At 45.3% G+C, this 13021-nt stretch overlaps 1 protein-coding gene across 3 annotated transcripts in view; it reads left to right on the forward strand.

Moving 5' to 3' along the window:
* Positions 1-13021, forward strand: part of Slc1a2 (solute carrier family 1 member 2) — a 133583-nt gene that overhangs the window by 79322 nt on the left and 41240 nt on the right. For all 3 annotated transcript variants that reach the window (XM_028877922.2, XM_028877925.2, XM_028877923.2), the window contains 4 exons: positions 228-380; positions 2151-2401; positions 6531-6696; positions 11048-11174. In XM_028877922.2, the coding sequence (XP_028733755.1) occupies positions 228-380; positions 2151-2401; positions 6531-6696; positions 11048-11174 (697 nt within the window). The remainder of the gene's footprint in view (positions 1-227; positions 381-2150; positions 2402-6530; positions 6697-11047; positions 11175-13021) is intronic.

Here is a 13021-nt window from a genome sequence, read left to right on the forward strand (position 1 = left end):
TGTTCTCTGGGCTCCCGTAGTGTTAGGATAGTTGGAGCTGTTACAGACAGGTATCTTGCTAGTTGTCAAAATCAGTTTTCCTTATGTAATGTCTTTATTTTGTAGTATTCATAGTCTATTAGGCAGACACATGAGAAAGAGGATAATCAGTGATAGGAATCCTTGGAGCTGTCCATTTAACTAGGACAAAAACTGAATTCAGATTTCCTCTTCCGCTTCTTCAACAGGTGTCATCCTGGGGGCAGTATGTGGTGGGTTGCTTCGCTTGGCGTCTCCCATCCACCCTGATGTGGTCATGTTGATAGCCTTTCCGGGAGACATACTCATGAGGATGCTGAAGATGCTCATCCTCCCTCTCATCATCTCCAGTTTAATCACAGGTGAGAGCTCCTTGCTGGTACCTGCCCCGAGTGCCTCGTAGCCCTACCCTGCCTGGCTTTTGGGTTCAAAGTAGAATTTCTATTTGGCTGAGACAGTGGATGTGACTGCATCATTGCATTTCTGAGCTTTGTCCTGTCTCTAAGATATGAATCATTGGTCCTAAAAGAGAAAAAATACCATCTCTCATTCACTTGGCCTTTCCTTCTAACAGCCAGAGATACAAAGGAACAGCTGTGTATTAAAAGTGATGGTATCTTGTCATTTCATTTTTAGTATGTTAAAAATATGTTTTATTCAGAAACTGATGTAGGAATCGAAAAAGTACACTGCCTTTATTATTTACTTGAGCATATGGGAAGATATGAATTGAAAAGAGATTAAATGCTAGGCATAAAAGCTGAGGTTTGCTTTTAAAAGAATTATATCCTTAATATGCGATAACATGCTTTCTTATTATATTTTTGGCTAAAAGAATTAATTTATTTGAGTTTTTCCTATGTTTGAACATATACTGATAATTTTTTTTTACCAGACAATACTCTTGAAACAGGGTATGATGTATTGCTTAGTGACTACTTTGGAGTTACCAGTGGGAGTTGCTGGTTCATAGCTAGATGCCAAAGAGCCAGGTGACCCTGAGAACTGCCCTCTGCATGGATCCCCTTGTGCAAGCGGGGTTCACTGTCTCCAGCTGACTCAGATGCTGGGCCAGCTGCCCTGCAGCCTCACCAGAAACGTTGGGTTTCAGGTTCAAGTGTTTAGGGACCGAGTGAGTCTGCCATCATTAAACCCTGAGCTGAGTGAATCTGTGCTTCTCTCCAAACCAGAGAAAATGTCCTCCTGGCCTGTTTAGCAGATCTCATGCAGGCCAGCTGGGAGGGACCCAGCTTCCTTTGCCTAGAATTAGACTTGGGGTTGTAGAGAGAAGTGGGTCATATGTGGGTCAGATTGATTCAGAGAGATTCACACCAACTTCCTCCCCCACATGAAAAAGGGCAGATCCCCAGAAAGGGGTTCAATTTCTCTCTTCAGCAAAGGTAGGAACTGAAACCAGGAAGTGGGCACACTGAAGAAACATCTGGAGAAAACCCGCTGGAGGCTGAGGTCTGTATGACTTCAATTGGAGTTTCCTCTCACCTCCCTCAGTTCAGATGCCACACACACATGCTGCCGCTGGCAGCTGCTTCTTACATGTGCTCTCTGGTAGCCGCATGAGGTTAGACGTGAGGACCACAAGGTTTTAACGCAGAGAGAGGGGAGAACCATGCTGATTCTCCATTTAAGTCTCTAGTAATGTATTCTAAAGACATTTGAACATGACCTTCATGTCCCAGCTTTTCATTCCCCTAAATAAGGACAATAATTAGTAATAGTAACACACTAGAGAAACACTGGCCTCAGCTAGACCATCACTTCAGAGAAGATAACTTAAGGTCACAAAAACGGAAAAGACATTATCTTGGAATTAAAAATGGAAAACTCTTCCATGTTATTTTCACATGTGTGATAGTGACTGGTGGTATGTAAATCATACAGCCATCTGTAAACTGAACCAATTGTCACCAGCTCCTCCCAGCTCTCAAGAATCTCAAAAAATATCTTCAGAAAATAGAAATGTAAAGTGTAGAATTGGTCACATATTTAGTAGGAGGACTGTTAGTTGACTAATGTATCTGAATGATAGGAAACCCAGGGTTTCAGATACGTAGAGATGGGGACGTAGGTAGGAAAGAACAGAACTGATCTTTCTGGATTTCTTCTAAACCCAGGGTTGTCAGGCCTGGATGCTAAAGCCAGCGGCCGCCTAGGCACGAGAGCCATGGTATATTACATGTCCACGACCATCATTGCCGCTGTGCTGGGGGTCATCCTGGTGCTGGCCATCCACCCTGGCAATCCCAAACTCAAGAAGCAGCTGGGGCCCGGGAAGAAAAACGACGAGGTGTCTAGCCTGGATGCCTTCCTGGATCTCATTAGAAATCTCTTCCCGGAGAACCTGGTGCAAGCCTGTTTCCAGCAGGTAACCCAAAGTCCCCCAGTGTCATCCCTGTCCAATCTCCCACCTAATCTGTGATAGCATAGAGACAGCTTTAACTCCGAATAGCCATTTTTTTAATATTTATTTATCTCTGCCAGGCCCAAGTGTTGTGCAAAGTGCTCTGGGGAAGGATTCTAGGGTTGGAGTCAGAAGGCTTGATTTCCAGAATCATTGTTGCCTCCCCCTAATGTCTTGTCACTCTGAGACTCACTTTTTCCTGTTTCCCTTTTGTTCCTGTCTCCGAGTTACACATAAGCACATTTTTACCAGTCTTGTTCATAACCCTCTAAACTGCCTGATGGTTCTCAATACTGTCTCAAAGCTCTATGTAGTCCATAAAGAAAAAAGATGCTGATTTAATGGGCCCTACAAAATGAGAATCTATAATTCATCCTCAAGATGACACAGGGCACTGAATATATATATATATATTTTTTGAGACAGGGTTTCTTTGTGTAGTTTTGGTGCCTGTCCTGGATCTCGCTGTGTAGACCAGGCTGGCCTCAAACTCACAGAGATCCGCCTGGCTCGGCCTCCCGAGTGCTGGGATTAAAGGCGTGTGCCACCACTGCCTGCTTGAATATAATTTTTTAATTGTGAAAACAGCATGAATCCATAAACCTAGTCCTGGGGAGGCAGAGACAGGAGGACCCTGGGGTTTTCTGACCAGACAGTGTAGCTGACTCTGCAAATTCCTGGTTCACTGGGAGACCCTGTCTCAAAACACAAGAGGGAGAAAGACCAAGGTAGGCATTGATGTCAACCATTGGCCTCCATGTGCACTTTCACACACATGCATGCATGCACGCACGCACATGCACACACACACACACACACACACATGCATGCATGTACACATGCACGTACAAGGTTATATCTTTTAAAAATAGATAATTCTGTTAAGTGAAACCACTGAGTCACCAGCCAAAGCTCCACTCACAACCTTATTTTCTTCCCACAGGGCCAACTTAGGTTGGCACACCCCTCAGTCTCCATTAGCTCATTAAAAGACTAAACTTGAGCCCATGTGTCTCCTTTAGCTCTTCTCAGGGAACCACTGAAGGATGAAGTTATGAGACAGGCATCTTAGCAGAAAAATCTGAATTTCCAGCCCTTAAAATGCAGTGCCAGCTCCCATTGAGCCCACATCATACCAGGCTGGGATGGGTTTTTCTGATTCTCCAATTTATTTTATAAAGAAATGATGAATATTTAAAATGAGAGATATACTCATCACCTTGATTTGATAATTATCAGTGTCTGCATGTATGGAAATATCCCATATATATGTATTCTTGTATAGAAATATTCCATTATACACAATAAATATATATTATTATGTCAATATGGACTTAAGTTAAAGAGCACCATTCTAGACAGGGAAAGTAGGATGTAGAGTGACTAGAAGCTGGAGAAAGGAATCGTACTGAGGTCCCCTGTTTGTCTGCTTGCTAGACTCACCTAGGAGGATGAAGTTGCTTGCTTTGGAGTGGTAGATATAAGTGGCTGCTGAGTCTCTTTTGAACATTTCGAAATGTGTGTTTTGGACCTATAGATCCTGGGAAATTAGCTAAGAAAAAACAGATGGGAAGGCATGAGATATCCAACAGATCTAATCTACTTCCTGTGCCTGGTCACATCTCAGATACCTTCATTTCACCCTGGAAAACAAGACCAGAAGCCCCAGGACTCATTTATTGCTCTGATCTTGTTGGACTCAGCTCCTGTGGTGTTGGCCATATTCACATTTGGGGTCTTCCCTGGATGGTGATGGTCTTTACCCCACGGCAAAGGGTGCTGTCGGGACCCTAGGGGATAGAAGACTATATCAGGAACTTTTCCTCCCCTGCCTGACCCTACCTCTTCCTATGACACCTTAGCTTTGGTTCCCCCAGCTAAGACCAGGACCAAGATCCCTTTGAGTTGGGGCAGTATGAGGAATAATAGTGTACAGTCTTATACCTTGCCATGAGAATGAGTGTAGATCTTCACCCTGACTCCAAGGGCCTTGACCAGAGGGTACCATTCTTACCGAGTAACACAGCATTGATAGAGATGGAGGAGGAAGGGATGTTACGAGAGTCCTTTCTGGGTCCCTGTGGCCTGGTAGGGAGTGTTTTAAAATTGCCTGTCTTGGGTGAAGGGGGATTCCTGGACAGAATTAGAAACAGATGTAAAGAGGAAGTAGAACTATTCCTAGATTGGAGGCAGCCTTCGGTCATTCCGGCTTGCTTGAGTCAGACCCTGTATGTGTAAAAGCAAGGTGGCCTTCTACCTGTTGTTTAGGGCTGGCTGAGAGGACATATGCTTCCACGTTTCCTGTAGCATGTAGGAAGGCAGCACTCAGCTGAGGCAGTTACTGGTGGGTTCAGGTCAAATTCACATTCTTATTCTAAGAAAGACTGAGTCAGGGAAATGGCTGGTTTTCTGTTGAAAAATAACCAGTGTGACAGTGATGGGTAAAGACAAAGCTGTAAGATGGGAGCTGAAGGTGGGGGGCTGGTAGGAAGGAAGGTGTGCAGGTGAATTAGGAGACATTTGTGAGTTTTCAGGTAAGGGATGCTGGTAAGTTGAACTCAGGTACTACAGCGGGTATTCAGATGGTCCACCTACAACAGGTTCTGTGAGACTTCGGACAGAGACCTGAGGGATGTGCCAGTGTGCCTGTCTTCTCAGCTTCAACTGGAACCCCTTCCTGTGCTGTTTGGAAGCTAGATTTGGGAGTCAAACATGATTCATGTTGAAGCTGGCTCCACTGACTGAGTAAAAATCAGGCCTCAGGTTAGTTACAGGACATGCTAGATACAAAGCGGTGAACTCCCAGCCTCCTACCGGATCCTGGCTGTCACCGTTTCCCTAGGTCCATGATAATCGCTTCAGATTAATCCAAGCTTTGGCTTCTTCACCAGTCTCAGGATGAGTCACCACCTTTGTTGGCCAGAGTCTGGCAGCTGCATCCAGAAGTGTCCCTTCTGGTCACCTCTGTGGTCTCTCTTCATGCTGCTCTAGACCAGAGCCTGGGCCACCCTCTCCTTGCGTAGCCAGTCTCGGGCCTCCTCTTGCCCTGCACATGGCCAGGTTAACATGGAAGGCGCGTGCCTCTGCCTATAGAAGCCCTCCCATCCCTCCCTCCTGCTCTTGTCATCTCCATTCTGCATGGCTAACTGTCAAACCCAGCCACAGAAGGATCAGGTCCTCATAACTTAGCATATGGTGCAGGCGGTGGGAAGAACTCAATGGTGGTCAGGCCATCTGAGTTCAAGTGTCAGCTTTGCCAATACCTATGACGTCTGAAAAGTCAGTCGACTTCTCCATGCATTCTCTTCTGTATCTATTCAAGGTTCAGCCATCTGTCACCTTCTATGTGCCAGGACTGACATTCTAGGATTTTGAATGATTTCTATTTTAATGCCCTCGAATGTGGTATTTTTTTTTTTTTTTTGAGGCTAAGATGTGAATTTTTGCATGCAGGATGCCTGACACCTTTAAAATTAGAACCACTTTCCACGGATGTCGAGGAATAGTCTGAGTGATGCTTGGGGATTATTAGGCAAGGGTTAGCTGGCTTCGTTACCTGAAAGAAGAGGATGGTTTCCCACCTTACATATGAGTCACACGATCCTGGAAAGATGGCTCTTGGCAGTTGTCACCCTTGATGTCCAGAAGGAGGTTCCAGCAGAGCCTGGTTTGGGAAGGACCCAAGGCCTAGGACAGGCGTCTGGTGATGTTGTACAGCAGAAGGAACAGGGTCTCACAGTTTGGAAGAGCACCAAAGGTGGACACATGACGTCATCCCCCAAGCACAGCGGTGTTATCATGGGGAGGGAAACACAGACACACATCCCCCAGCTTCAGCAACTGTACTGCTTAGGGAGTAAATGAATTTCCTCAGTTTCGTAATGATCTTGTCAGTAAGACAGTTGCACCCTACGGCATATGCGATGAGACAACACTCTGTTGAGCATAAACAGGAAACTAATTCCCATTTTTATGAGCCTTGTTTTGGCTTCTCATAGTTGTAGTTAACATCCTAAAATGTATGGTTGGCTAGGTTGTGGTTGACCTTCTAGACCCACCTCACCTTTATGCTTTTTCCACCCTGCTCCATTAGATTCAGACAGTGACAAAGAAAGTCCTGGTGCCACCTCAGGCCGAGGAAGCCAATACAACCAAGGCGGTCCTCTCCATGCTGAATGAGACCATGAACGAGGCCCCGGAAGAAACCAAGATCGTTATAAAGAAGGGCCTGGAGTTCAAAGACGGGATGAATGTCTTAGGTAGGCAAACTGGTTGGTGGTGCCCATCACCTCTATTCCTGACAGCGGCCAGCTTCTCCCAGCTGCCTTGTTCACTTAGGTCTCATTCTCCCTTTCTTCTCGAAAACCCAGTAACTCGGCGGTCCTCTAGGTGGCGCAGGAGGCTCTCTCTGGGGAACAATATGAGGGTCACTGAGACTGAGAGCTGAACCATGAAGGAAGAGGGACAGAAGGATAAGCAGAGGGAGAACCCAGAGGGACATGGCAGCTAGTAATCAGGGATGGGAAAAGAGGAAGCGGTTGACATTTATCAGGCACATTCCTTGACTGTGTCTAGTGTGGTCAAGTCACCGGATTGAACTAACCATTTTAGGAAGTGAGATATCCTTATCTATTATTTATTAATCATTTTTTTTATGTCACTCTGCAGGAGCACCTTGCTGGTTGCCCCATCCCAGCTTTCAGTCCCTAACAAATGCAGAGCTACCAATATTGGCCAGCATTAGACTGGGGAACAAAAGGATATTGTAGAGCACCATGTTTAGCTTTCTAGGATTTCAGGGACCTCTCTCCTCAAGTGTGGTGCCTTCTCCCCACTCCATCTGTAGGCTCTCTTCAGCTGGACAGATGTGGGCTTAGGGATCACTGGTTGTCTACCCCTGGGCAAGTTGATCCACTTCTCTGAGCCTCAGCAGGAAAGTTGAAATGGGATTGGCATGGGTTTCGTAGACCGTCCGTTGTAACGATGAAATGATGCTGTGCATATAAAGCACACTAGCACATGCCCCGAGTTCTGTCCAGACAAGCTCTGATCATTATTAAAAGCAGACGAAGAACCAAGGAGGAACTCAACCAGAAAACATCTCGTGAAGTGCGGGGGTGAGGTTTCCCTCATGGCATTCGCTCCAAATTTACCCAGTGTAACTACCCACCCAGCCACTGTAAGGCTTCAGGGTGGGCCCACACACCTCAAATTCCACCACTCACCAATATTATGATGTCAAGACAATGGGACACGTGTCCATAAGATGGAAAGAGTTGGAGAAATATGAATTTGTAAGCAAGATCTTGCAAACAAGTTTTCTAAGGACTCCAGTGAGAACTGTTGAGATGGATGAGCTCAGTGGTCTCATCCTTTTGTTATCTCAGAGATCAAATGCCCTTGTCTCCTTGGACTATTTATCACATAAACTTGAATCTCAGGTCAATAACAAATAACAGTAATTTAGTGTAAGTATGTCTCAAGTGCCTGGGCTATTCTAAAACTAAGGAAAAAAAAGTTCATATGTATCTAGAATCTACAATGTGATTGGGGTCCTGTTTGATGGATTATTCTGTGCTTGGTGGTCTTTCTCCATGGATGTTCGTACTGTAGAGAGGAGAGGGAGAAGAGCAGGCAGCCCTGTGACTGCAGGGCTGAAGCGATCTTTTGTGTTTGGCCTGCAAGAAAGCAGGTTGGATCAGTGAGGGTGAGGGAGGAGATAAGCTGAGTGAGTTGCCAGGCAACCAGCAATCAGTAAACACAGCTGACAATCAGTGAGAGGCCAGAGGTGGCTGGAGGAAGAAGGAGGCAGTGTGAGAGTCCCTCAGAGAAGGAGGCTTTGTAGCTATCCTGGCAGCCTCTCTCTCCACTGTAGAGATATCTACTGTCCTTTCAGAGCCCCTACTGGTGGATCATAACTATAGATCCCACCTCCTTAACCCTTCCTGGACAAAGTAACCCCTCCTCTCCAAAAGGTTAAAGATATAACAGGCTGATACTTAGGAGTGAACCATTCAGACAATCCTAGTCTTTTCCAGGGTCTTGATAGATTCTAGAAAGTCACATGCCCTTGGGCTGTGCTGGGGAGTTTCAAAACACTGGCAACTCGCTCAACCCCAACGACCAAGTCTAAGAGGGCTTTGTTCAAATGAAACACCCCTGTTCCAGTGAGCAATTTCAATTAGGCAATGTTTACCCAGGGAAATGGCAGGCTGAATCTTGTACTCCATCCAAGTACACAGCCAGGCACTGTGAAGCCAAGGGAAGTTAGATTGTTGAGAAACTTCCCATTTGCCAATCACAGCTAAAATAAGGTTCTTTCCATGGCCTTGCAAGGGCAGAGTTGGTGGCTTTGTTTTTAGTTTTGTTTTTCTGTATTTCTTCTCTTTGATTTTTGGAAAGTCCCAAGGACTGAGCATTGCAATACAGGGAGATACAGCCCAGGCTCCGTCTTCTACTTCTTCAAGGACATGTTTTTCTCCCAAGAAACCTAGAGAGCTATAGTGCATGGTACAGCACACCTGTGATTCCAGTACTTAGAAGGCTGAGACAGGAGGATGATTAGTCAAAGACCAACTTGAGTACCAATCAACACTGGTCTCAAAAATCAGCCAAACAAATGAACTCCAAAGCAATTCTTGGTCCTTAACTCCAATTGCTTAAACTAGTGTCAACTGCTCCTTTAAAAATCTTTTTTTTTGTTTGGTTTTGTTTTTTATAAACTCATAGATACTCAAGTGTCTGTTGTCTCTGAGGGGAGTCTTCATTATAATTCTTTTGGACCTTAAGACCTTGGACATTATCAAATAGTATTCACTAAGTAATAACTGGACTTCTCAGCCTGAGGATTCATAGATAGACTCTTTGTTGTCATACTAATAAACTGTTCTCCATGGTTTGAGAGAAGGGTGGAGGAAGAGCTGGAACCCAATTTTCCATATTATTATAAAATTAGTTCCTTCTATCCTGTATCCGGTCTTCATTGAGCCCCATCTTGCTTGGGTCAATAACTCAATTGAGAAGTCACTAGTCAATCCCTCTGGTCAAGAGCTAAGGAGGGGGAGATATTAAATTCCAAATATTAGCAATCTGAATACAAGGGCTTCATTATTTTCATTGAAAGAGATGGGCTTCTACAAAGGGTAGTTAATTAGGTTGATAAATGTTTGGTGTAGAGAAGAAGGGTGGCTTCTTTGAGGGATGAGAAAAAGAGGTAAATAGTCAGGGGCTCAGAGTAAAGGAATTTATGTCTAAGAGAATCAAATTATAATGCTGTAATATAAGCCAAAATTTAGGCATAACTGGATTATAATAAGGAAAGATTGGAAATTAGGCCTGCTAAACTGAGGCAGGGTACAGTAGAGAAGAGGCTGGAGAGGGATTAGAAGATGGCCAAGTACTTCAGAATAAGACAAATGGACAAACAGTGTTCCAGAGCTGGGAGGGAGAATAACTGTGACTTATACTCCATGTATGCAGTCAGAGTTAGGTCACCAAGACTGGGGATGGATCAGGGGTCCAGGAGCACATGTTGATTGCAGTTGAAAATCTAGACAGTCCCCAGGCAGTACAGAGAATACTGTTAACCACGAGTTTGTCCAGTCCCTGAGTATGTTGAGGTTGAGTGGGGAGGTGGGAGTGAATCTCTGGAGTCACCAGGCTTGGTCTTTGAGGAACTGAAGAACAAGGGCAGGTCACCAGGTCCTTAGCCAGGTGATGAGGCAGAAGGGCTGGGGTTGAGTGTTGGATTTGCTTCAGGATGTAGTGAAACAGAGCTGCCATCAAGAGAGTGAGGAGTGAGCTCCTCAAATCCTTCCTGCCTTGGGTTAGGATTGACCCTGGAGGCTGATGTGTGATTGAACTAGGATGTCAAGGAAAGAGAGAAGATGGCTGACAGGGTAGCATATTGGCAAAATCTAACAATTAGTTCTGCCTCTTGGCTTTATTATCCTGAAAAAGATTAATAAAAGAGAGCATGACAAGTTGAGTTTTAGAAGGGCAATTAATTGGGGTTTCCTAGCTAGTTTGGATTTCCTGGTGTTTCCTGTTTCATCCTCTTCTTGATTCCACGTTTGCTGTGTAGCTGGAGAGGAGTCCCAGGGTGGTGTGTACCAGCCGTGTGGTATCTCAGGACAACGCCAGAAGGGTCTAGACATTTCTCCAGCAAGGGCTTTAGGGACTAGATGGTCTCTGCTGCTCCAGTAGTGGCTGCAAGGTTTGCATGACCATCCTGAGTCCTGCCAGGCTCCTCTCTTCTAATCTGTGTGATAATGGGAGCTGTTCACACATGATTTGCTAAGTGAGGAGGAAGAACAGGCAGCACCTTTCAATTTTGGAATGAAAATGAATTCATTTTTTTCAAGGAATTCACACCTGAACTGCTTAGAGTTTAGCCTGCACATGTGAGAAATGTCAAGAAAAGCAGTAATCAAAGGATGGGGGGGGGCGTGGCTTTTAGCGTGGTATGTAATGTTTTTTTTCTTCTAATTCCTAATTTATCCGTGGGTGGCTGGCAAGCAGAGTCGGTCCCGTACCTCAGTCACGCTGAAGAGTGAGGGGAAAGGAGCACACACTTGGTCACTTGTCCTGAGTAATGTTCCTCGCCCGCAGGTCTGATAGGGTTCTTCATCGCTTTCGGCATTGCCATGGGGAAGATGGGCGAGCAGGCCAAACTGATGGTGGAGTTCTTCAACATCCTGAATGAGATCGTAATGAAGCTAGTGATCATGATCATGTGGTAAGTCCGCTTAGTCTGACATCATGGGGATGGTGCCAGACAAGCCTGGGAGTCACCAGAGGACAGTGGAGTCCTCCCAGTATGAAAAGAGTGGTGTGGGCCAGAACGGTAGGGGGAATGGGGTGGAAATCTCTTCCTTTCACTCTGGCTTCCCTTTCCTCCTGCAGTGGTAGTCATTGGGCCAAATCTGATGCGTCACCACTCTATTTGTCCTTTGATTTGAGAAGGGGTTCTATTGTTTTACATGTTCATCCCAGCTCAGGCTGCTGTAACAAAGTGCCATGTACTAAGTGACTTGCGCACCCCAGATATTTCTCCCAGTTCAGAAAATGGGAAGTCTGAAATCAAGGTGTCTGTGTGGTCAACTTCTAACACATTCATCTGAGTTGTGAAAGAAACAACTCGGTGGGGGATAAAAGAGGGAAAGAACACCCCACATCTCTTTCCTAGAGCATCGTTTCAGTCTGTTTCTGCTGCTGTAACAGCATACATCAGGCTGTGTAAAATTACAAAGGAATTTTTTTTTTTTAAACCATAGGTAGGGAGACTGGGAAGTACAGAATCAGTCATTAGCATATTTGGTATCTGGTGAGGGGCTGATCCTTGTAGATGATTCTTTATGTGTGCTCCCACATGGTGGGAGGAATGAACAGGCTTCACCAAGGCTCTTCTGTTAAACACTAACTCCTTTAAGAGGGTTCCCCTCCATGTGGTCCATCTCCTAAACCACTGTTCTGAGGTTATGACTCAACACGAGGAATTTGGGGGACAGAAGTGTTCAGACTTCAGTAGACACCAGTCTCGTTTCCTAGGGCGTCGTCTAGTTGCCTCTAAAGGCGACACTTCTACATGTCCAGTACTAGGATTTAAACATTTAAATGGGGGGAGGCAGTGTATCCAGTTCATTGAAATGGCTAAGAAAATAACATAAAATGAAGAAAAGGAAAATCAACAGGATAATAATGTCCCACAACACAAGAATGAAAAGAAGTTTTCATTACCTCCACAGAACCAATGCGGTGATGTGTTTGTGGTTGGTTCTCATTAAAACTTTAGGACTGAGAGGCCAACCGGAGGCTTTGAGGTTTCGGTTCAATAAGATAACCAAAATATTAGTTCTGGCACGTTCACCTCACCACCTCATTGAACTTTGAAAATTAAAAGGGATAAAGGGATGCTGGTAAAATACAGTGTTCCCGTCTGCAATGGTGCTGGGTTTTCAGCTCCTTGGGCGATGCTAAATGTTTGAGTATTTATGTTGTGTGAGACTCAAGCTAGCTTGGGAATGCTGTGTCCTTTAGGTCCAGCCGAGTCTTCTGCTGGCTTGGTGGGTAACGACATAGCACCAGCCTCTTGCTTGAATAGTAGTTTGTGTCCCTGCTGCCTAGAATTTCCAGCAATGTGCCCATCCCTGCGGTAAAGGCGCAGCTGGTATGAGTGACATGCCTGCCTTCCTTCACACCCTGTCATTTCCACAGAGTCCTTGGAGGAAGTGAGGTTCTTCAAGGAAAGTTGATGAAGCATTGGAACGGGGAGTGGGGATTAGGAAGTTCCCCACTTGGCGAAACCTTCACCCCTGAAGGTTTAGCACCTTGTCCCTGGGTTTAAAGAGGGCCGTGAGTCAGGCCTGCAGAAGGTTCCTTCCAGGTTTCTACTACCTCGTCCAGGAGGGCAGACAGGTGTTTATGATAAGAGGTCCATTCCTCTCATTCTCTAGATGCCTCATCAACATCATCATTTGATAACACGAAGCCTGTGGGAAGGTTCAGGGTAACATAGACAAGCACTGTTAGTTGACCCCTCAAAGCAGAAATCATCACTGTCTTAGGGTTTCTGTGGCTACGACG

The sequence above is a fragment of the Peromyscus leucopus genome, chromosome 4 (genome assembly GCF_004664715.2).
Source record: "Peromyscus leucopus breed LL Stock chromosome 4, UCI_PerLeu_2.1, whole genome shotgun sequence".
NCBI lineage: Eukaryota > Metazoa > Chordata > Mammalia > Rodentia > Cricetidae > Peromyscus > Peromyscus leucopus.